Below are 24,761 nucleotides of genomic sequence, written 5' to 3' on the forward strand. Positions count from 1 at the left end.
GTTATGCAGAATAGTGTTTGACCTCATACACTCCTTCTCATAATGGACCTCATCACTCCTACTCATACGTGTTGAACTCATACACTCCTACTCATACGTGTTGAACTCATACACTCCTACTCATACGTGTTGAACTCATACTGTAAACTCCTACTCATACGTGTTGAACTCATACTGTACACTCCTACTCATACGTGTTGAACTCATACTGTACACTCCTACTCATACGTGTTGAACTCATACTGTACACTCCTACTCATACGTTTTGAACTCATACACTCCTACTCATACGTGTTGAACTCATACACTCCTACTCATACGTGTTGAACTCATACACTCCTACTCATACGTGTTGAACTCATACACTCCTACTCATACGTGTTGAACTCATACTGTAAACTCCTACTCATACGTGTTGAACTCATACACTCCTACTCATACGTGTTGAACTCATACTGTACACTCCTACTCATACGTGTTGAACTCATACACTCCTACTCATACGTGTTGAACTCATACTGTACACTCCTACTCATACGTGTTGAACTCATACTGTACACTCCTACTCATACGTGTTGAACTCATACTGTACACTCCTACTCATACGTGTTGAACTCATACACTCCTACTCATACGTGTTGAACTCATACACTCCTACTCATACGTGTTGAACTCATACTGTAAACTCCTACTCATACGTGTTGAACTCATACTGTACACTCCTACTCATACGTGTTGAACTCATACTGTACACTCCTACTCATACGTGTTGAACTCATACACTCCTACTCATACGTGTTGAACTCATACACTCCTACTCATACGTGTTGAACTCATACTGTAAACTCCTACTCATACGTGTTGAACTCATACTGTACACTCCTACTCATACGTGTTGAACTCATACTGTACACTCCTACTCATACGTGTTGAACTCATACACTCCTACTCATACGTGTTGAACTCATACTGTACACTCCTACTCATACGTGTTGAACTCATACTGTACACTCCTACTCATACGTGTTGAACTCATACTGTACACTCCTACTCATACGTGTTGAACTCATACACTCCTACTCATACGTGTTGAACTCATACACTCCTACTCATACGTGTTGAACTCATACTGTACACTCCTACTCATACGTGTTGAACTCATACTGTACACTCCTACTCATACTTGTTGAACTCATACTGTACACTCCTACTCATACGTGTTGACCTCATACACCAGGCCTATTCAACTGGCGGCCCGCGGGCCAGATGCGGCCCAGAACCAACTCCCGAGTGGCCCAGCCTCCCGTAGCCAAATTCCTACACTAGTAAAGACCATGAACGCAACACTCCGTGTTGCATAGAAACCACCAAACCACAACGCAGCACGTTTTTTGAAAGTGCATCAAGTGGTGCTAGTAACGGTGGTCCTATGATAGCAACTCTAAAATATGTCTCTCTCAACTCTGAAGCGTAAACAGAGACAAAACGGTCATTGATCTTGTGGAGCAGATCCAAGTCAAGCTGGACCTTTTCGCGACCGACTTGAGCACGGGTCGGATACTGCATTTTCCGACGCTCCCCAAACACATCACATCTCCGGCACAAATCACGGATGTGATGACAGATTTCATTGCGAGGTTGAAAGAGAACTTTGCCGGTCGATTATGGACTTGCTCTGCCCACAGAGGTGATGATGGGCTTTGCCAGAGACCCCTTCACTGTTGCAATAGAGGGGGACGTATCAACCGGAGCAAAGGAAGTGGTCCCCTGCATCGACAAGGGGAAATATACACTGGAACTTATTGACATGCAGCGCACTAACGGGCCAGCGAAGTTTTGGAGTGATGTCAAAAAACTGTAGTTCCCTAACGTTCAGAAAGTAGCGATCTGTGTGCTCAGTATGTTTGGATCAACATACATGTGAATCAAGCTTTTCACACATGAACTCAATCAAAAGTAGCACTCACTGCTCCCTGACTGACAGCACTCTTCACCAATGTCTTAGGATTGCATTGACATCCTATGAGCCAAAAATCACTGCTCTTGTTAAAAACTAAAAATGTCCCTTCTCCCATTGAGAAAGTCAGCGATGACAAATCACAAATGAGGTGATAGTAAGCACCTAGTTTACTATAGTAGACGTGTAGTGTAGTATTCATTCATATAGTTACCCGTGTCCCTTGTTATGGGTTTGTGCACTGAAGGGTTTGAAAGTTTTTTCTGTATTCATTTAAATGCACTTTGTAATGTGTCTGGGTCAAATGTGACCAAAACGTATGATTTTTTTGTTATTACTTGAAAAGTGAAAAAATAGTATTGCTAGAGTACTACCTCTTTGTGTTGCATTGGAGCTCTTTAGCTGTTTTTTTTGTATGTGAGGACATTTATTAAGACTGCTATTATTGTATTCACTAAATGCACTTTGTGATGTGCCTGGTTCAAAAAAACTAACCTAAATATTTCACTTCTAAAGCAAACAAATGTAATGCTACAACTGTGTGCTTTTTTTTCAGATTCTGTTCAATTAATGCTAATTTGTTGTGTTTTTATGCACTTTTTGACGTACCTTTGTTAGATGAACAATGAATAAAAATTGCATGTTTTTCATATGTGTTGGTCACTACCCGCTTTTTACAGGCCGCTGAATGTCTGGCCCAGCTGCATTTTGTAGTTATAAAATCTGGCCCAACTGAATGTGTAGTTGAATAGCCCTGTCATACACTGACACTAGAACATGCAGATATTTGTATCTCCCAGTTGGAAAATCCGATAAGATCCATTAAAGCAGTTCAGTATCACAAACATGACCCAGTAATGTGAGGGTAACGAACAATGAGAGCTTAACCGTCTTCATTTTATTGAAAACTCATAAATGACATGAAGTGTAAGAATGTCATCTGGAGAATGTCTTCCTGCCGGACTCGTCTGTAACTTTAAAAAGGACTGTGAAGATGGCTCAGACCAAGAGTTTTTCAACGCTTGTTAAACCTTTCCAGTGGTCGAAGAAGTACTCAGATCTTTAACTTAAGTAAAGGTAGTAATATAAATTACATGAAGTGCTAGATGTTTGAATTTTCCTGTGTGTGTGTTTTTTTTAGATTAAAATCCAAACTGACTCAAAGTTAAACCCACATTCATATTTTTACCTACAAAAACACTTCAAACTTTTATGGAACATCTACGATACGTAACATCCCTCTCGGTAATTGTAAATGAATGAGACGCACAATGAGGGTCATAAAGACGAGCCACGGACGTGTATCACACTTTACTGACAACCCTGTGGACTTTAAGCTTAAGGGTCGACCGATAAGGACTCTCAGCCTCAGCTCAAATGTTGGTATAAAAGCGTCTCTCCAGTAAAACAGTCACAAACTGTTTATCAGAGGGTTGGCTGGGGTTATGATCACACTTTAAGGATCTTTCATTTTCTTTGGATTTTCTTGCCATGTGGTTTGTTTCCCCAGACATGAAGCTAATATGTGTTCTGCTGTCAGGTAAGGGTCATCATAGCTGGACATAATATATTAAAGGTATTCTTAGGCTTGGCCATATTTTGATATTGTGATTTGAAACCAGATATCCTCTTAGATATATATATATATATATATTGAAGTATTGCATATGTGTCTGAGTTTTGATGGCCTTGATAACAGTCTAATGGTTGTTTTAACCACTTTATTGACTTTGATTGATCAAAAACAGTCAATTTCACTACATTGTCACAATCTCGAAATCAAGATATTTGGTCAAAAATATAATTATATTTAATTTTCTCCACATCCCCCCTGCCAATGTTGGTGTGCATTATATTGTGCATGCCTGTTAAAAAAGAGGTGTAAAGTTTGTGTTTAAAGTCAAAGGTGTTTTGCATGCCCCCCGAGATGATTTTATTTGTATCTTTTCGTAATAAAACTCTCTTTACAGTATTGTTGGTGGTCGTATCATCTTGTCCTGACGGGGAGTTCATCTGCTCATCTGGAGAATGTGTTCCCGCCGGACTCGTCTGTAACTTTAAAAAGGACTGTGACGATGGCTCAGACGAAGGGTTTTGTGGTAAGCTGAGTTTTTCAAGTCTTGTTAACCCTTTCCAGTGGTCGAAGAAGTACTCAGATCTTTAACTTAAGTAAAGGTAGTAATATCACAGTGTAGAGATACTCCTGTAGTACCTGCAGTAAAAATACAAAAATATCAGCATACAAATATATTTGTTGTCAAAATGTTCTATTTGGTTAATGATGAGTTTATGTTTTTTTAAACCATATATACTGCCAGAAAGCTTGTGACGTTCACTAAGGGATCAATAGCGTCAAAAATAGCAAGAGTTTAACATTTGTATTGTTATTTATTCGTCTTCTAAAAAAGCAAACATGCAATACAATAAGACGGAACAGAAACACGATACTGGGGACAAGAATGCTTTTGAATTATTTCACAAAACCTTTGGATACTTTCCATTTGTAGGCAAGGCTAGGCAAGTTTATTTATATAGCACCTTTCAACATAAGGCAATTCAAAGTGCTTTACAAAAATGAAAGACATTAAGAGCATTAAGAAACGTATTATAAAATGGCATTTAAAAGCGAAGATAATAAGAAATGAATAAAAAAGGCACATGAATAAAAGTTACAGTGCAGTGTGAGATATGAATATACCAATTAAAAGCAGCGGCAAAAAAAAAAGTATTCAGCCTGGATTTAAAAGCAGTCAGAGTTTCAGCGGACCTGCAGGTTTCTGGGAGTTTGTTCCAGATATTTGGAGCATAATAACTGAACGCTGCTTCTCCATGTTTAGTTCTGACTCTGGGGACAGAAAGCTGACCCGTCCCTGAAGACCTGAGAGATCTGGATGGTTCATAATTTAGCAGGAGGTCAGAAATGTATTTTGGACCTAAACCATTCAGTGCTTTATAAACCAGCAGCGGTATTCTTTGACACACAGGAAGCCAGTGTAAAGTTAGTGAGGACTCGAGCAGCGGCGTTCTGAATCAGCTGAAGCTTTCTAATAGATTTTTTTAGTGAGACCTGTGAAGACACCATTACAGTAGTCGAGTCTGAAGATAAATGCATGGACAAGTTTTTCCAAATCCTGCTGTGTAATCTTACCCCTTCTCTCTTGTTAAGGGTCATGTGACTTTGAGCATCACTCCTGTGGTTGGAAAGACAGCAGAAGTACTGCCTCTTACCGCTGGAGATGGCAGATGGCAAACATCACCTCAGTACCTGGACTGGACCACAGCACAGGAAATGCCTCTGGTAATTCTTAAACTACTTGCGTTTGTCATTTGTTTTATTACTTTGTGGGATAAAAATGTAATTAGATAGCATGATTGTTGATGTTCTTATTATTGTTTGTCGGTTGGATTCAGGACATGTCATGCATGTAGCTGGCGAAGAACACCCAATTATGTCTACGGCCTATTTGGAATACTTTGTTGACAACCTGGCAGCTCTGGGATGCCAGATCAGGTACTAAAACAATACATTTCCCCTTATTTGAACATGTCATGTGTCATATGTGTTCTACAAAAGGATATGTTTTTAGATGACAATGCATTTCAACTATATCATGCCAATTTATATTGAATTTGTCATTTAGCATGTGCTAGCTGGTGCCAGGTTTTTTATTTGACTGTCATTGTTTTACAGCTTTTGGTACTACCTTTACAATAACTCATCATCATCATCATCCTCATCCCTTAACCTCAACATGATCCGACGCCCCTCTACGACAGAGTTGCTGCACAGCACTAAAAGTAAGACAGACGGTTGGGAGAAGGCTACAGCTTTCATCGGTAATCAGCCAGGAGGATACAAGGTTAGTCAAATATACTGTTTGTTTTTAGACTAATAATAGATATTATCATCTCAAACTGTCCATAAATCTGCTAAGAAATCATAGAAACCAAGAAGCTTCTTACTCATGCAGAACTTGCCTGAGGATCATCACATAATATAGTCGTCCACACATCCATGAGTACTTTGCAAATAGGAATTTCAAGTAACTAATTCTGTATAATTTAATTGTGCTTATTTGCCAAAATGCAAACAAATACAGTCCTAAAATAATAGGGCCTACACACGTTCCTGCATCAAATGCAACATGATATGTTATCCCCACATATCCTCAAAGCATTATGGGAACTGTAGTAACACAACTTTCTGCATGTTTGTCTGCCAAATATAAAGTAAGCCATGGAAAACAATCAAAGTTACAAAGGGAGGATCTCTCATGGGACCTTTAGTAGTTTAGCTTTACTAATGTACTTAAAGGTGGGGTAGCTAATTCACTTCGGAAATACTTTTTGTTATATTCCATGGAATGCTCTAACATCCCGATAGCAATGAATACATTAAATGCTTTGACAATAAATACCTAAAAAATTTCATCTGTGGAAGCCGTGGCGCTGTAAAAAGCACTTCCATCTGTGCACAAACTTATCTCGTGCCCTCATTGGTCATGTGCGCGTTCGTGTGTGTTGGAAGAGGGGCTCTGTGAGGAAGTCTGAAGGAAGGGGCAGATTCTTTCCGGCTGCGTACTTTCAAATTCTAGCGCACTCGAGCTGGTTTCTCCATTCTTAACTACCCTACCTTTAAATTCTATCAGTGTATAGATTTAATTTAATTCATATTCATGGTGTAGCTCTCCAAATCATTAACTTTATTGTACCTATAAACTTTATTGTGTAAACAGTTTCCTGTTTTGTCACCTGGTGGATCAATAAAAATGCACCTAATGGTTTAATTATTTTATTTGGCGTCCTGTAATCTCTGGTACATCTTACACAATACATTTGTGTTGCCATACAGACAAAGCTAACGTGGGCCGGAATGTACAAAGAAATCAAATAGTTTCAGTGCTTTGTACTGTTCAGAAGATTCTAACAGTTTTTTTGTTCTGAGGAATTTATTATTTAATCTTGGTAATTTTAGCAATCTGCCTCTCCCAAAATCAGCTGAATTGTTGAGTTTCAGAATGAATGTAGAGCAAAACATTTTTCTTTACACAGTTGGAGTTTTCCTTCAATCCTCCATTTACGGTAGCCATAGACGTTATGTTGGACGATGTCATGTTTGAGAACTGTGCAGAGGGAGACGTCCCTCCAGGATCACACCAACTCTCATGTGATTTTGAAGAGGACACCTGCTCCTGGTACCACGACCACACTGCCAGCCTTCTGTGGAGACGGGAAAAAGGGGCACATAGTAAACTAACTGGGAAGGGTGAGTGCTCTCCTGGCGGTATGCAATCCTTCTGTTTTAAAAATGACTTGTGACTTGTTTTAGTGAAATGAACCAAATAAATGAACCAAATCAATTTGGGATCAATAAAGTACATATTATCTTATCTTATATAAACTCTACAAGGATCGTGCAATAGTGCAGGTGTTGGTTTCATTTGAGTTTATAATGCACATTAGTGATGCTTAAAGTTAAATTACTGAAGTTTAATTGCAGTGGACCTGGAGCTTTTCTTGACCAGGGGTTCAGGGACATTGCTTGTTTCTGTTTAAATGGACTTACAGCTTAGAATTTGTGCAAATTCATCAAGAGATAACGACACGTACATTAACAAGAAGAGCTTTAAGTGGAAATCTTTAGGGTTTCATTCTGCAAAACATATTTAGCTCAGATCGTATTTTATGTAATAAAAACACCTTAATCTTGTAACCTAACATCAAACTATTAACATATTAATTAACACATTATGATACTTGGTACTACCTATCCATAATAAATAAATATAATACAGGATTAAAAAAGGGACAAAGAGTGTGCCCGTTAACCAAAATCAAATGGCAAATAATACAACAACACAACTGCATTAAAGTCCTGAACTGTCCATAAAGTGTATTATTATCTGGTAATTCAGATAGAAACTTTTTATATTCCGTCTGCTTAGGATATTTCCTACTCTTTAACGTGTAACATGTTTTTTTCTCTTTTTCATGTCTTCTTTCTCAGGCTACTTCATGCTCATATCTGCTAAACACAACCTGAACATCTCATCAGCAGCCAGACTCATCAGCTTCCCTCGACCTGAAGGTCCCGCGACATGTGTGAGCTTCTTGTACCACATATTTGGCAACAGCATTGGTACGTGCCTCACTGTCTTTTTAACACATTTTTTGAATAAATAATATTGAATTAAACTAATCTAAATCCAGAGGTCAAAAGCTACATCCCAAGATCCACAGCATTCAGCTCATTTTTAACCATCTTTTGCCTTTTCTCTTAATAATTCACATGCATCCTACAAATGCACCAGCTTAGTTGATCTTTTGTTGTCATCAGGTTCATTGAAGTTTATTACAAAGCGTGCTGGTGAAGAGGAGACGGTTGTATGGATGAGAAGTGGCACCCAGGGAAACAAATGGAGATTCGCTGATCTTACCTTCGACAGTGGCAAACCAATACAGGTACAATTATTATTTCTGATATATGTTCATCTGCTGATATAATATATATATATATATTTTAGAGAATTAATCAGAATGAAATTGTATTTACTCTAAAGAGCTGTTTTAAGACATGTTGGAGAATTTCCAATATTCAGTATAAACCCGTGCAAATACATTTTCCTATTTTAAAACACAAGCCTCTTATTTGTATTACTGTCTCACTGTTTCATATAACAAATATATATTTTTCTTCTTATTGAATGTCAAGCTTCAATTTGGTTTGGTGTCTCATTAACTTTCCAACCCAGCAGTTCCCAACCTTTTTTAACTCAGGGCCCACTTAAGAATCTAAAAATAATTCCGGCCCACATTCAATCATAAATAATATGGAGGCTAAATAAAGCTCTGATTGGTCAATTCAGAACATGTGACACGTTGTTAATCCAGTAGATCAGACCGCTGTCAAGGACTGTAATGACCGTTGCTAAGGAGGATCGAGAAAGGAAAGGAGGTTCAAATTAAAAAAGATCGTTTCCAAAGAAATCATAATGTTTTTCAAATTATTTGGCGGCCCACTTGCAATGCCACAGGTTGGGAACCGCTGTTCTAACCCATTTGTAAAAAGGTAAATAAGTAATTTAAAGGTAGGGTATTTAAGTTTGAGAAACTGGTTCGAGATAAACTTTTTGTTATATTCCATGGAATGCTCTTAACATCCCGATTCGTGTGTGTTGGAGGAGAGGCTCTATATGGAAGTGGCAGATTTTCTCCGGTCTTGTATTTTCAAATTCTAGCGATCTCGAGCCGGTTTCTCAAACTTACATACCCTACCTTTAAACCCTTTGTTATGGTGAAATCCCCTCAATAAATGTATGTCCTTCAGTTTATTATAGAAGCTGTGGTGGGAGGTACCCAAGGCAGCATAGCCATTGATGACCTGAAGGTGTACAGCAGTGAGACCGGCTCGTGTCCGGCTGAGAGAGAGTGCACCTTCCAGGGCTCGCTGTGCGGCATGCTGCCTCGGCCCTCTGCAAACTCCAGCTGGAGCCGCTCCATGGGGGGGTCAAAGCCTGCCAACGTCTCAGGCCCAGCCACAGATCACACTCTGGGGACGGAACAAGGTTTGCATCTCACTGTGATATACTGTATGCTCAGCTGACTATCTTTTCAACAAGAGAAGTGTCGTATTAGTAGTGTTAATGTCATTGGATGTTTGCTCAGAGTTTCCTCCAAACAAAGAATCTATGAAGGATGGGGATAGGGTCGACTTTACATTCATTGTCCCCAGTCTCAATTCTGCTTAAAGATTGAAACCTGAAAAAGAGATGCAATAAACACAAATCAAAAACTGGTACATTAGGGAATTTATTTATTTTTACTCAGATGTAATATCAAAGGGGAAGGACTGATGAAATGGACTATGACTAGTAGATTTTGTTTTTTATATTATTAACTAATTTATTGGAAAAAGGTTTGATATCTGATCATAAAAAGGACAATTTCCTCATTACAGACTGATCTTGTTTGTAATTGCAATATCTGTTGATGATGATTTGAAGTCATTGTGCATTACTTTTGTGTGATCCCAGGCTCAAACGTACATGCATATACAAATAAATGAATCAGCGTGTGCATAACTCCGCCCTTACTGTGCAGGTTATTACCTGAGTGCCCAGCTGTGGAGCCAGCCTGCTGGGTCCAGAGTTGCTGTGATGACTGCAGTGATGGAGCCCACCCCTGCTGACGGGGAATGCCTAATGTTCTGGTATTACATGGAGGGAAGTGGAGTGGGGGATCTCCGTGTTCTCCTTCAAACTGCTGACGGAAACATTGAAGAGCTCTGGAGCAGAAATGGAGATCAGGGAAAACACTGGCGACACGGACGAGTGACACTCAGTTCTGGTGCAACGTATCAGGTACTTGGTAGTGTGTTATATATCAGGTAAAGACTGGTAAATAAACTATTGCTAAATCAGGGCAAAAAAGCATCTTACAACATTCTTTAAATTATTTTATAAATATATATTATTCAGTTTCCACACTCATGCACGTACATTTATACCTTTTTCGCCTGCCTTCTGTAACTTTGTCTCACATGAAAACAATAAGTGTCGATTATTTAATTGAGCTCAGCTTTTCCTGAAGCCTGCACTCTCTCAGTCATACTGTTCCTATGTTAAATACAAAGCCATGTGGAAATTAAACAGGTTGTTTAACAAATTAAAATGCATCGTGTCTGAGTGACAGGTGGTTTTTGAAGCTGTGGTTGGGGTTGAACCGAGGAGAGATATCGCCATTGACGACCTCATAGTTCTGAACGGTGCCTGTCCCGCAGCAGGTTAGTGACCTGTTGTGTGGATTTGAGTTAGTTTTTTTCATATTGCACGTATGTTGCAAACTATATGTGTTATCCCTCGCAGGATTTTGTGACTTTGAAATGGACTTCTGTGGTTGGGTGAATAATCGTCCTACAGAGTCCGGTTTGGACTGGGACTGGCTCTCAGGTGACAGCGTTCGTAGCCTTATTCCAAAAAAGGACCACTCCACAAATTCTGCTTTAGGTAAGAAAAAATAAACAAATTCAACTAGCTGCATGATTATTATAGAAACAATATGAGTGGGAGGAAGTTACCTAAAATGTTCATGCATGCACCTGACTAATTTATACTACCGACTTAAAGGGGTTCTGTTGTGCTAATTTTCAGTTTTCATATTTGTATTTTGTGCCTCTACTGTGACATGTAATGTTTAAAAAGTGCTTTATTTTTCTCATACTGTCTGTTCTGCAGCACCTCTTTTCACCCTTTGTCTGAAACCAGAGCCCAGTCTGCTCTGATTGGTTAGCTGGATGGCTCTGTTGTGATTGGTCCACCGCTATTATGTCCCGCCCCTCAGCCTGTCATGTAAAATGTGTTAAAGGGCTAGCCAATAGAAGCAGGAATGTAAGACAGTGATGTCAATATGGTAAGGAAGTAAACAAAGGAGTCCAATGGAGGTGGTTTATGCAGGGGGGGGGTGGCGGAGATAATCTCCCTCTGGAAATACTTGCCAGGTCCGACTTCTGTTGTATAGGAGGAAACATCTGCGGAAAACTCGCCATTTGGTAAATAGGTCCCAGGGGTGAAATCTAAAGACCATTCGGGAATATAGTGGGCCAAGCGACTGCCTTTATGCTCTCAAACTTTAAGCCGCCACTCAGACTTCAGGTGACAAATGAACCTTCTAGAAATGTGAATCATGCAACAACCTATGTGCAGGACACTGTTGGAAATGATTCTTCTGGATTGTTTATGTTGCTTTGAACCCTCTACAGGTCACTTTGCATTCTTCCAGCCGTCTGACTTTACGAAAGGAGAAACTGCCCAACTGGAGAGTGAGACGATGGAGGGAGTAGACCGAGCTTGCCTGGAGATCTGGCACTATGTCGGCGGTTGGCTTTCATCTGGTAAGAACAGTCTTTTCATTCTTTATTTAAACTTTTTTATAATTTGACATAACAGTAAGTATGGAGAAAGAGGGGACCATAAGCAGCTACAAGCATGGATTTAACCCCTGTATAAAAAATGAGCTGAATTGATTTGACCTGAAAGGGGACCTATCATGCAAAATGAACTTTTGTACGTCTTTTATACATGAATATGTGTCCCCAGTGTGTCAGGGAACTCACCAAGTGTCAGAAAACACAACCCTCTCTATTTTCCTCCATACCCAAATCTTTTAAAAAGGGGCTGCAACGGATCTGATACAGACTGATACAGATTTTAAAATTCTCTGACGTCGGGAACGAGGAGCTCCGCCTATATAGGCCAACTCTCCACCTATCAGGGGAATGTGGGCTTGGGCCACGGCCGGCCATTGCCGCTCGAAAGCGCTGGAGACGCTGTAGTACATATGCCAGGCCTGTAAGTGGCGCTGTAGTCTGCCACAAAAGCAGCGAAGAAGACTTCCGGCGCATGGTTGCCATGGTTGCCCTTCTGTTTATTCTCCACTGTGGCTCTTTTTCTCCCTCCCCGAGGCAAGTGTTTGCTCCCGCTGCTGTAATTCAATGCAATCCCTCCCTCGCTGTAATTCTCTCCGGTAGTCCACCAGCAGATGACAAACACCCACCTCTCCGCCTATTCCAAGGGACGAGGGGACCGTGCGGCAGTTTCCGTTCTTTGCTTTTTTTTTTGCCGGTCAACATTTCCGTTAAAGTTTAAATCTTCCGAACAAAATTTGAAAAGTGCCGGTCAAAGATCTTCTTTGTTATTTATTGAGCTTTAAAACAAATGAATAACGACTCTATATAATCATATAAGAATAAAACACGGAGGACGGAGATCTCTTTTTCTCCCCCTCTTCTGACAGCCCAGCAGCTGATCTCAGAGCACGTTCCCCTCTCCTGCAGGGGGGCGTGGTCAGCTGCAGCTCACAGAATCAGCCCCTGCAACAACAGGGCTGGAAAACAGCAAATAGAGCGAAATGAGGCATGGCTAAAATGCAGGATCTGTTTTGGTATTTTGAAAAAAAAACTATATTTATATACTTTATATAGGTATGGCCCTACAATATATAAATATAGCATGATAGGTCCACTTTAAGTGAGATACATGAAAGCTTCAGTAAGCATGTTAAAATCTCTAGGTTAGAGAGAGAGGATAGAGAAAAGTTTGCAGTTTCAATCAATGCAATTCTTCATCTAGCCACTACTGTTTACTTCCATTGTGCATTGAACTTAAAGGGGACCTATCATGCAAAATGCACTTTTTTGTGTCAGGGAACTCACGCAACGTCAGAAAATAAAACCCTCTCTCTTTTCCTCTGTACCCACATCTCTAAAAACGGCTGTACAACGGAGCAGATCCAGATTTGCGTCCGATATGACGTAATATCTGAAATGTGGACCCACAGCACTATCAGAAAGTTTCTATCAGAAACAATGCCCGACTATTTTGGACGTAATATGGTCAGTGTTCACATTAGCATCGCTAACACTCAGATAACCTGTGCTGGAGAGCATGTGTGTGAAGAAGCAGGAAATAAAAAGGAACTCACCTTGTGGTATAACAGGCAAGAGAGAAAGCCTTTGAGCTCCATACTGTTTCAGAAATAATCCTTGATCATCCATGATATGGCGTTTCATCACCGCAGTAGAAATAGAGGGATATGAGGCACGGCTAGAATGGGTGATCTGTTTGGTATTTTGAGCAAAACACTTCATAGACATGTTTTTTATATATTTTTATATATCTGAGATGCTATTGCCTAAAAATAGCATGATAGGTGATGTTTGACTAAATGTATATCCAAAAACGTAGGATGGTTTGATGAGTAACAACAAAGATCCAAGAATCAGAGAACGCGGTACAAGAGGGCTTCTGGTTTTGCATTGGCGCTCTGATGTGCATGCCTTATCACACATCTGATTATCCTACAAATATGAATGATTGTTTTTGTCATCAAATGTAAATTCCATCTTTTGATGATTAATTTTGTTGCTTCCAGGGCCCTCAGATATTAACCTCACAATGTTTGTGAATGAGAGTGCTGGGCTGCGTCCTGTGTGGAGTACAAGAGGATCTTTAAATCGCACGTGGAACCAAGACAGGGTGGATTACAATGCGTCAGGGCCTCACCAAGTAATGTGACATGTCTTGTTTCATAAAGAACCCTGATAAAGTGACATGAGGTAAAAACTCTGAACTAACCGTCATTCATCATTACAGATTATTTTACAAGCCAGCTGTCCCAAATCAGTTTCCGGGAGCTTCTCCCTGGACGATATCCACATCATCAGAGGACAGTTTTGTGATGATATTTTACCGACCACCACTCCAAACCCTGTTACTACGACAACCACTGCTCCTGCCTCCGCCATGGACTGCACTTTTGAAAAAGGTTACCAAGAAAAACAAGGGACAGGGAATCTTCTAATTTTGTTGTTAAGGCTTGTGGCCAAAATAATTCAATCAAAAACTGAACAATCTACCTGAAGACTTTAAGCTACCCTAGCCTAATTCAGCTTTTGTAATTAAAGATGTTAATGTGATCTTTCTTAAGTTTTCGAGTTTTACTTGAGGCCATTCGGATATTTGCGTACTTTCAAGCAAATGTTCTATTTTGTATTCATTATCTATTATTACAAATGTAGTATTTTAAGCAATAAGAATTTAAAAAAATTGTTTTGAAACAGGTCTATGTAGTTGGGTCCAGGAGGTCAATGATGATCTGAACTGGACTCTCAGTAACGGACTTCAAGCGCACGAGCCATGGGATGGACCTCAGTATGATCACACTCTTGAAAATAAACAAGGTATTGAATTTTGACAAAATAATCACCAAAGTTGTAAAGAACAAAGGAACTGAACTATACCTGAAAAGATATGTAACCAAAGAGGAGCTGTAACCAGGATCAGTTGTCTGTGAAACATTGCACTGTTTGTGTTGGATAACGCAGTGTTTTTGTCCAAAGAAGATATACTGTGACTGTAGAGAAACATCCCCAAGATATAAATCAACATGATTAACTTTCTTTTTTTTAAAGCAAAAACAAATCAGATTTGAGGATTTGTAGACTTTTAATGGACTTAATGATTTAATGATTAAATATTGAAATCAACATCGATATTTCAGATAGTTTCAACCCTAAACATTAACCCTTTATTATCCTAGATTTGGCACATAATTCAGATTTATGTTTGTTTTACTGCTATTTTTCATTTGATCATTTCTAGAGTAGTAGTATAGTAGTCTAGAGTTTATTTGATTCAAGCAAAACATGTTGGGTATTGTAAGACTTAAATGAGTTGCAACTGATGTAGTTTAGTCTTCTAGTCGTAGGCTATTTGCAGACATTGTTCCTGGTTAGGCTTTTCGGAAATAAAACCAAAATCTAATACAGGCATAGAAATCATCAATTCAACAGACACAGAGGAAAAACTGCTACAAACATCAACTACACATTTGTATTAAAGTCGAAGAAGAAAAGCGCCTTACCTTTGAAATCCAATAATGGATTTATTTCTAATGGCACATTTTTGGTTGATTACAAAACTATTAATTGGAACAGCTGCACTGCCTTGTCAATCATAGAATGGACAGAATACTCTGATGTAGCACAATGCTGCAGTATTCAGTGTTTCCTCACAGTCTGGCAGTCCTCTCTGTGTTTTATTCTCCACCAAGGCTTCTTCTTACTGCTGAATGGATCTGGATCTAAGAACGGGGAGAGGGCAGACGTCTCTGTTCCTGTCGTTGATTTTTCATCACGTTTCTGTGTTGGATTCTGGTTCTTCATGCTCGGGCCTTCAGTATCCACCCTGGACCTGCTGGTTGAGACGGTATGTACCATAGTTAGAGCTTCCTTAAACCGTCTGTTACAGTTATTGATACATTCAAAGGAATAATAGTTTGCTTTGTTTTAGAAATCTTCTTCTAAACTGTTAGCCTGGACTCGTCGAGGAACCCAGAACTCAGAGTGGATTAACGCACAAGTAACAGTCGACATGAACAATACAAAAAGGGTAAAATTGAACTCAACCACATATCCTTGCTCGCATGTTTTGCATTTTTATATGTTTTTATGCTGATATCAATATTTGCGAAAATTATAGTTTTTGTTAAATGCCGTACGTTTTTCTCCTTCATCTACAGGTGATGTTCAGAGGCCATAGAAACACCAACAGCCAAGGATTCATTGCCATTGATGACATTACAGTGAGGGAGGGGGCCTGCAGTAATCAGAGTGTGTAAACAGAAGCTGCCATTGCTTAATTTTCACAGCAATGAAAAACAAACATATAGATTATATACATTATAACTTATTTCCCCCTTTCAGATTTATGCGGCTTTGATTCAAATTGGTGTGACTTTGAGAACGATGTCGGACATAAGGGTCGATGGATTCGCGAAATAGGAACAAAAAATCATGTGGATCACACCTATGGAACTGAAAATGGTGAGTAGCAATCTTCATGCCCAAATTATGCGATTTAAGAGCAGTGCAATCATCTAGATCAGGGGTTTCAAACTCAAATACACAGTGGGCCAAAATTTAAAAAATCGGTACTAGTCGAGGGCCTGACTGGTTCAATGTGTATTGCAAAACTTATTGAAATGAATTCATTGCACATATTCAACCTGAGGAAATCCTCAGGATTGAGTGAAGGTGTGCGTGCAATATACCGGCGGGCCAGATCTAATAGTAATTTAAAATTATCCTGCGTGCCGAAATTAAATCCGCCAAGGGGCTGATTTGGCCCCCGGGCCTTGAGTTTGACACATGTGATCTATCAGGGGTTCCCAACCTTTTTTCCCAAGAGCCCCCCCAAATGACTCCTGTTGGAAGTTGATTCCCCCCCCCCCACACACACACACAAGCGGGGGGGCGCAACAGCGGTAATTAAAGTTTCAAAAATGCTAAAACTACTGTCCCAAACTGGATGAATGTGAAGTATTTTGTTAAAGGAGGATGAAAGCGTAATTAAGGAGCACCATTGGAGTGACTTTGATGTTTATTGGACTCAGGATTATTTCATTTGGATTCCCGCTGTATGAAGAAATTAAAGGACGGCGCGGAAGTGGAACCATTTCCCAAAGGGATTAAACTGTTTAAAACACATGCTCAAAGTAAGCCGGATTTTGCCGATGTGTTTATGTGGATTCAAAAGTCGTAAATAATCTACAAAATGGAGGAGACCGATCTGATCGGAGCAACTGTGACAAATAATCTGAAACCGGCATGGACAATGACTATGTTTTAAATATGCGCTTAACCAGAAAAGCCTGGTTTGGACAATTTACGGGCAGAAGAAACATTTCTATTAAAGAAAGAATTATACATTTCTGTCTTTTTATGCCTTTAATAGCTACTAACTTGAATTTGTATTCAAATTAATTAATCAATTATTTTTTATATTTTATTGTAATGTAGAGACAAGGCTTTTAGTGACAATCATGTATTGCCAATTATATGTAAAACAAAAAGTCTAAATATGATATTTGGCCTCAAATCATCTGAGGCCTGGCGCCCCCCCTGCGATCTTTGGCCCCCCGGGTCCCCCAGGTTGGGAACCACTGATCTAGATGATGGTTTTAATGCTTGGTTAATTAAAAGTAAATCAGACAATATTATGAAGTTGTTATCTGTTTGAGCGACTGTTCCAAATCTGGGAATCAGTTTAAATATAACTTTGAGTGATAGAAAGATGATTAACATAAAAAGGAAACCAGAGGAAAAAACTACTTCTGGTATTTTAATTATTTTAACTAAACCTAAAAAAAGACTAGTATAAATTGCAACGTAAGATGCTAGCTCTTTAGATGGCAATGTTGTTTTATTGCGTCTCGTCCAAAGTGAAATATTTACACAACAGTTAAAAGGTTGTGAGTTCAAATCCCGCTAGGAACACCACCACTAGTGTGCCCTTGAGTAAGGCACTTAGCCCTTAGTTACTCCAGGGAGAATGTCCCTGTAATCGGTAATTGTAAGTCGCTTTGGAACGACTTTCCTCTAGCCTTGTTCAAATGCTAGCATGCTAAAACTCTAAAATAAGACGATGAACTTAGGAATGTCCGATAACTTCAATGTAGCATTTAGCTGACAGCAACTCAGACTTTGTGGATATGAAGTGTGAAAGACCTTTGATAGTTAGATTCAAATTAGCTAGAACTGTTTCATAATCCCATTTTGATGTCTTACTATTTGTACAATGTAGATACTTGACCTCTCTCTTTGTGTTAGGTTTCTACATGACTGGGATGACATCCAACTCTACACAGGCTGAGGTAGCTCAGCTGCTCACACCTGAGTTTCTTTCAGCTACAGAGATATGTGTTCGCTTCTGGTGAGTCTAGTGCTGCCTTACGTTTATACACTGTTGTCTGATGCAGATTTAATGGTTGTGCATCTGCTGTACTTGTTCAGGTACTGGATACCTGCGGGGTCTAGTAACATCCTTGCCGTGCATTTGCTGCGCAGCGGGGACCTGGAGGATGCTCTTTGGCAACGATCTGAAGCGCCCTCTGCAGGCTGGGAGGTGGCAGAGGTCACTGTGTCCTCCCCCGCACAATTCCGTGTAGGCAGCTTTTTCAAATTTTCTATTTCCAACACTTCCTGCCAATAAAACTGCCTTTTCCCTGTCTCCCATTGGTTCTACTTCCTATAACAGTTCCTATCTTTCACCAGGTGGTGTTTAAGACAGATCATGTGACTGGCACCATCGCTACAGTGAAGTTAGATGATGTTTCTGTGAGGGAAGGGGCCTGCAGTCCTCCAGGAAGCTGCGACTTTGAGTCCGGACAGTGCACCTGGGTCAACATCCCCAAAGAAGATGGACACGACTGGGTGCTGGCACGGGGGGGCTCCCAGGGACCGCCCACAGACCACACCACTCAGACCCCACAGGGTACCAACTTTGACTTTAACTTGACTTTAAAATGCTTCTTTTTTTTAACTGCATCAAAACTGCACTTGAAAGTATTTTTCACATCACTGGAAAATGAAATATGTTCTTACTGTGCTGTTTCCTTGATGGTCTCTTTTTCAAAAGATATTTTATTTACCTTTATCACCTTACAATGGAATTATCTAGGTTTTTTTTTTGCTTTAATTTATCATTAGGAAGTAAATGTTGAATGCACAGTGTAGTGGCTATAGGACAATAACACAATCTGAGTTTCAATTGGTTCCCATAAGTCATTCACCACACATTTCTGTCTGCCAACGGGTACGACACACGGCACAAAGGAACTGTGTCAACCTTTGCACAACCAAAGAAGAAATCGCTATTGGTAGCTATCCCAAGATAGAGGAAATGGTTAAACAATTGGAAATGTATTATTTCGTTAATAAAGGTTTGGGAACAATGATGTGGTAAGTCTACCACTCAAAAAAATAACCCTAACTTGTCTATTGCCACTTTTAAATAATAAAACATAATGGAAAGGAAATTGCAGTAGAAATCCCAGCAATAATTAACGTGTGTTCATTTGAAAAGCCTCAGGAAATATTTGGGTTTAAAGTTAGCTGACTAATTAACTCAACAACCATCAATGATTGATTTACGCCACGTTAGCAGCTGTTAAACTGACATTCTGTTACTTATTAACTTCTGTTTTTATCTCTGACTTATGTCCTGTTACTGAAATCACATCCCTCCTGCCCCACAAATCATATCCTTATGTCTGTTCTACAAAAGCAACTTTAAAATGAGAAGGCTACAAAATCATTATCAAATATGTATCTTTCTCTTACTGACATTGATCATCATGCATTTAGAGTTTGAAAGGTTCCAACAGGCAAAAAGAATGTGTAGCATTCACAGAAGATAGCTTGCACTGGAAATAATTCCCTCATGTTGGTGCACCATTAAATGACAATGCAATGATCAGGTAATGCAAGTGTCAGCAAAACGTAATCATCTAATTCTTATCTTTGCATTTAGGTCAGTTCTTGTTGAGCTCCTCACTGCACCAAACCCACAGCAGCGTCTCTCAGGCTGTGTCAGAGTGGATCGTACCCAGAGGCAGCGCCTCCTGTCTCACCTTCTGGTACCATATGGACAGCAGGTCAGCACTACATGACGAACCACGACCTTTCACACAGTTCAGTTTGTGACAATGCGGAGGATGCACTTCATCCTGTTTAGTTTCCTCATCGACTTCCTCAGAAAGTGAGCACAAGTGGCATTTAGACGTGAATCACCTGCCTCCGCCACTTTGTGCAAGACAAAGAAGATCCTGTGACACTTTGTACACACTGTGAGAGTTGTATGCAAAAATGTCAATTTTGAACAAAGAAAAGGTTTAAGCTATCAAGAAACTGTAAAAATATGATCCACGTTAAATATAGCAAGTCAAAGTAGAACAAATTAAATTTGATTGACAATAGAATAATTACCGTAGCTGTTTTCACATGTCACATAATAACATGACTCTGCTGTTTGTCAGTGCCTCAGGGACGTTGAAGGTGTTGATGCGTTCAGGGCCATCGGAGGAGAAACCGATGTTCAACAGTAACAGCAGTGGACACGGCTGGACCAAGTTCTCTCAATCTATAGAGAGGACGAAACCTTTCCAGGTAATATAACAGAGGCTGAGTGGTAGACATCAATAAACAATAAGAGAATGGCGGGATATTCAAGCAAATATTTTCCCTGCTTCTCTCAACTACCTCATGTTCAGCTGCTGATCGAAGCAGAGACTAACAGAGGATTTATTGCCATCGATGACATCACTGTCACTCCAGACCTTTGTCAAGGTAATGAAATTGCTTTTTTATTTCAATATCTACTACATGCACGACGGGTAATTTTAGACTGTGTGTATCTGCATATCAGTGGCTAATCTTGTGTATCACCGGATTCATCAGCCTAATCTAATCTGTCTACATAAATCACTAAGTTCTCATGATTCCAGTGTATTTCTGAGAAATCTATATATATAATGGACTGTTTTATATTGTCATTGACTGCTGACTACACAAGTGACCGGGACCTCAGATGTTCAACAGCTGCTTAGGTAGCAATAGGCATTCCTGGCAAGCAGCTTGGCTAAAAAAAGAAATCTTACCTAGTGTATTTCGGGTAACACTTTGGCCTTTGCTGTGGTTTGAAACCAACATCCATATAAAAGTAGAGGCATCTTAAGACTACAATAATTCAATGCTTGATATTGTATGATCCACTAAAGTTGTGCATTTTGACCGTAAGGGAGCTTCTTTATGCCAATATGTCTGATGATGATTCAATAAATAATAAACACATTTTTTCTTTTTCTTTTAGTGAATGAGACAGGTTTGGGATTTGTGGGTTGCTCATTTGAAAACGGCACCTGTGGCTGGGAGGACATCAGTGCAGGCCAGTATCAGTGGACGAGAACAAGGAATGCTACTGGGAACACTGGACCCTCCGTGGACAACACAGTGGGCTCTGAACTGGGTGAGCCCCCTCTCATTCTGCTTCTGCATCTAGTGTGAAGGCCACTAACAGCAATAAGAGGCAGAGCAAAGAGGTTACCAACATTTGTGATGCTCTGGACTTTGGATTCCATAAAAAAGCAAACATAATTTGTATCTATCTGGATTTCCCTTCATATAATAACTCATCATAGTTACAACCCTGCCAAGTGGAAAGAAGAAAGATCTTTAGTTTTTTTTATCATACATTTTTAATCGTAAAAAATGTGTTTTTACAAGGGTAAGAAAAGGCTGAATAAGCAGAATATGTTTCCTCTTTTCCAATAGTTATGGTTGCATTGTCGGCTTTAGGTTTAGCCACAGCTTCTACATCCCCATCCTGTTGTTGTTCTGGCTTGGATTCCTTGATTTTAATGGAATATGAATTCAGGATAATGCTGTTAGGTCAGCTGTTATCACACCTAAAATAAAATGCCCTAAGCTCTGTAAAGACAATAAAGAAGGGCGAAAATATATAATCAGTCCCGAGAACATCTAAGGACTTCCTGCATTGTATACGAAACTCAGTTTAAACTGACTGCTGCTGATTGTGTGTGGAAAGATTAGTCTATAATAAAACGCTTTGGGTTCTTATCTTTTTATGCCAGGTTGGTACATGGCCTTGGAGCCGGGCCAGGGAACTGAAACTACCCCTGCTGCTGTGCAGAGTCCCATCATGAACCAGGCCAGCGCCACCTGCACACTACACTTCTACTACAACATGTTTGGAGAAGGTATGTTTAAAATAAACTACAAGGAACTTTCATTTAGGCTGTGAACCCTCACTTTGTGTCATTAGGTCATCATCTGACTATAGCGCCTACTGTACATTTATTTTAGGAGCAGGTAGTATGAGGACACTTAATGCGGGTTGCAGGTTGCATAGCCTTGCAATGCTTAGCTTACCCAAAGTCAGTATTAATATTCAAAACTTTCTACACATACTTGAAGTCAAGGTCTTGAATATGTTTACTCTCTTCAGCCGTGCATGCTCTTAACTTTATGCATTCTGCTGTTGATTGCCTAGTGGCTGTTGGTCATCACACTCAGTATTACAGAAAGCTTTGCAATGCCTGTTCTTTAACTTTCTTTTGTTATCATTTTCTGTTCTTTCTTTGTTGATCTTGCCTCCTTGCCAAAACCACAAAATATATTCTTAAAGGAAATGTCTACCCTTTAAATGGCTACCATTCTCCTCATAGTAACTTTAACTCTTTCTCATTGGTACAGACATGGAGGAGCTGAAGGTGCTGCTGCACGACGGCTCCAGGAGCACCGCACTGTGGTGGCTGTCTGGTAACCATGGAGATGAGTGGCATCACGGTGAGGTAACGGTTGGTCGAATCCCGGTGGCCTTCACCATCCTGTTTGAAGCCTCGAGGACCTTCAACCGGCCCGGACACATGACCATCGATGACATAGATTTCACCAACTGCTCCCTGCCTGGTAGGTGACCTGCTGTACCAACACACACTTTATTTCAGCTGTCTACTTTTCTTCTCAAGCTGATTCTTGAAATACGTTTGGTTTACTCAGAGCCCCAGCCCTCGTGTCCAGAGAATATGTTTACGTGCAACAACAGTGTGTGTGTCGGGCTCAACCAAGTGTGTGACTTCAGCGATGACTGTGGGGACCGGTCTGATGAGAACAACTGTGGTGAGACATCACAAATGTTTTAAGGTTACAAAATATGTTAAAAATACTGAATATACTGTTATGGTTGATTCATCAAGTCACACAGACACTCCCTGTGTACTTCCCCTTGTCCTGAACACTGTTTCATTACATCCGCTAAATATTTAGGAGTTAAGTTTTTACTGTATAAGAAAGTAGTAATATAAAAGTATGTGATATGAATTAATGTACAAGTGTGGTGTGCTGTATACAAATGCATTACACAATCATAGAGCTGCAATGATTAGGTAATTATTGGATGGAAAGAAAATTAATTGGAAGCTGTTTGTTTTTATAAAAGTGAATATTATTTATTTGTTACCATAACTGAGCAACATCTACTGGTTTCAGCTTCTCAAATCTTAGAAATGTGCTGCTTCCCTTTTTTTGACTGTCTTACATAACAAGAAATGTAAAGATGTCCGCTTTCATGGCATTTTCCACTTTTTTTCTGATGGTTTTTTAGAGTTACAAAATAATAGATTCATCAATAAGAACAAGCTCTACACATTCACAGGTTCATTTTTCTCCAGGAGCAGTTTTCAACTTGTCTACCTCTCACTCCCTTTTACCTGAAAATAATACAAAATGTAGAACAACAAGGTGTTTTGGAGCGCTGCAGCTTTGAACAAGGCCTGTGTTTCTGGGAGCAAAGTGACGTGGGCACAGCAGGAGCTGATTGGACGCATCGCAAAGGAGAGGAAGCCTGGCCCAATCACGGGCCTCCGAGGGATCACACCAAAAACTCTGATGCAGGTATATCACTCTCTGAGCTGTTACCATTAGCGTAACTCACATGGGTCTTGACTCTAAATAACTCACTAGATGGAAAATCTGTCATTTATTGAGTTTGCTTGTGTAAAAAGTAATTCTGTGCTTTTACTTACCATGGTATTTTCTTATTTCATCATTACACAGGTCACTATGTCATCCCTGGGGCTGAGCTGCCTAATCAGACGTCAGAGATTCTCTCCAAAACTTTACGACCCAGCTCCAACTGCACTGTGAGTATTCAAGGGTGCATGTCAAATCAAAATGAAAGAGGTGACTGTGTAAAAGTTGACATGAGCGCCATCCTGACAAGCTGATAAAAATGCATATAGATTTTTTTAAAGCATGCTAACATTTGGTCATTAGCACTCAACACACAGTACGCATTAGGCTGGTTAGAGTTGCATACGTTTTACAGATATGTTGTTATAAACTAAATATAGGAATTAAAATGTAAAATCTAATGATCGATCTAAATAAAAAGGCATAATGAGCAGAACACTGTAAGTAATCCAAAATTACTGAATTGTTTGGCAATGTCTGTTTCTGCAGAGTGTGCATAGCTTTTGTTATCAAACGCTTAATCTGATCTAGAGTAAATGATTAACCACTATTGCAGATTGATCACAGTTCATGAGACAGTTGAGATTATTTAGATAAAAGTAATGGCTTTATTGTTTTTAAAGCAAAGCATGGCCTCTTTTATGCACGTCCGCTCACTGTGAGGGCTCGTGTTGTTTCCGTGCAGGTGAGATTCTTCTTCTTCTTCAGCCTGGGCGACGCTGCAGGCCGACTGACAGCCCGAGGCCGCACACTTCGCTCTGGGAGAGACGACGCTGTGTTGTGGCTCGGAGAAAACTCCCAGAGCTACAGCTGGCAGAGAGCAGAGGTCACGCTCTCCACTTTGTCTATTAGCAAGGTCAGTAAAGACGCACACAATTCAGTAAATGACAGCCAAGGCCTACTTTATGAATAATTCTC

The 24,761-nt window shown here is 39.8% G+C and overlaps 1 protein-coding gene across 2 annotated transcripts in view; it reads left to right on the forward strand.

The window, feature by feature from the left end:
* Positions 1-3,340: 3,340 nt before the first annotated feature.
* The window catches only part of LOC307018996 (MAM and LDL-receptor class A domain-containing protein 1), a 32,137-nt gene continuing 10,716 nt past the window's right edge, over positions 3,341-24,761 (forward strand). The window contains exons 1-34 of one of the 2 annotated variants that reach the window (XM_079649586.1): positions 3,341-3,497; positions 3,928-4,056; positions 4,795-4,870; positions 5,124-5,255; positions 5,369-5,468; positions 5,649-5,817; positions 7,010-7,223; positions 7,965-8,096; positions 8,295-8,419; positions 9,285-9,522; positions 10,058-10,317; positions 10,649-10,739; positions 10,822-10,962; positions 11,715-11,846; positions 13,886-14,019; positions 14,107-14,278; positions 14,574-14,693; positions 15,566-15,720; positions 15,805-15,903; positions 16,034-16,124; positions 16,218-16,337; positions 18,123-18,225; positions 18,306-18,456; positions 18,567-18,786; positions 19,825-19,948; positions 20,330-20,459; positions 20,564-20,639; positions 21,163-21,318; positions 21,944-22,069; positions 22,566-22,781; positions 22,872-22,991; positions 23,604-23,765; positions 23,928-24,013; positions 24,529-24,699. In XM_079649586.1, coding sequence (XP_079505712.1) covers positions 4,849-4,870; positions 5,124-5,255; positions 5,369-5,468; positions 5,649-5,817; positions 7,010-7,223; positions 7,965-8,096; positions 8,295-8,419; positions 9,285-9,522; positions 10,058-10,317; positions 10,649-10,739; positions 10,822-10,962; positions 11,715-11,846; positions 13,886-14,019; positions 14,107-14,278; positions 14,574-14,693; positions 15,566-15,720; positions 15,805-15,903; positions 16,034-16,124; positions 16,218-16,337; positions 18,123-18,225; positions 18,306-18,456; positions 18,567-18,786; positions 19,825-19,948; positions 20,330-20,459; positions 20,564-20,639; positions 21,163-21,318; positions 21,944-22,069; positions 22,566-22,781; positions 22,872-22,991; positions 23,604-23,765; positions 23,928-24,013; positions 24,529-24,699 — 4,488 coding nt within the window. In that variant the 5' untranslated portion in view covers positions 3,341-3,497; positions 3,928-4,056; positions 4,795-4,848. The remainder of the gene's footprint in view (positions 3,498-3,927; positions 4,057-4,794; positions 4,871-5,123; positions 5,256-5,368; positions 5,469-5,648; positions 5,818-7,009; positions 7,224-7,964; positions 8,097-8,294; positions 8,420-9,284; positions 9,523-10,057; positions 10,318-10,648; positions 10,740-10,821; positions 10,963-11,714; positions 11,847-13,885; positions 14,020-14,106; positions 14,279-14,573; positions 14,694-15,565; positions 15,721-15,804; positions 15,904-16,033; positions 16,125-16,217; positions 16,338-18,122; positions 18,226-18,305; positions 18,457-18,566; positions 18,787-19,824; positions 19,949-20,329; positions 20,460-20,563; positions 20,640-21,162; positions 21,319-21,943; positions 22,070-22,565; positions 22,782-22,871; positions 22,992-23,603; positions 23,766-23,927; positions 24,014-24,528; positions 24,700-24,761) is intronic. The other variant, XM_079649585.1, reaches the window with a different exon arrangement.

This window comes from Notothenia rossii (genome assembly GCF_949606895.1).
Source record: "Notothenia rossii genome assembly, chromosome: 9".
Classification (NCBI taxonomy): Eukaryota; Metazoa; Chordata; class Actinopteri; order Perciformes; family Nototheniidae; genus Notothenia; species Notothenia rossii.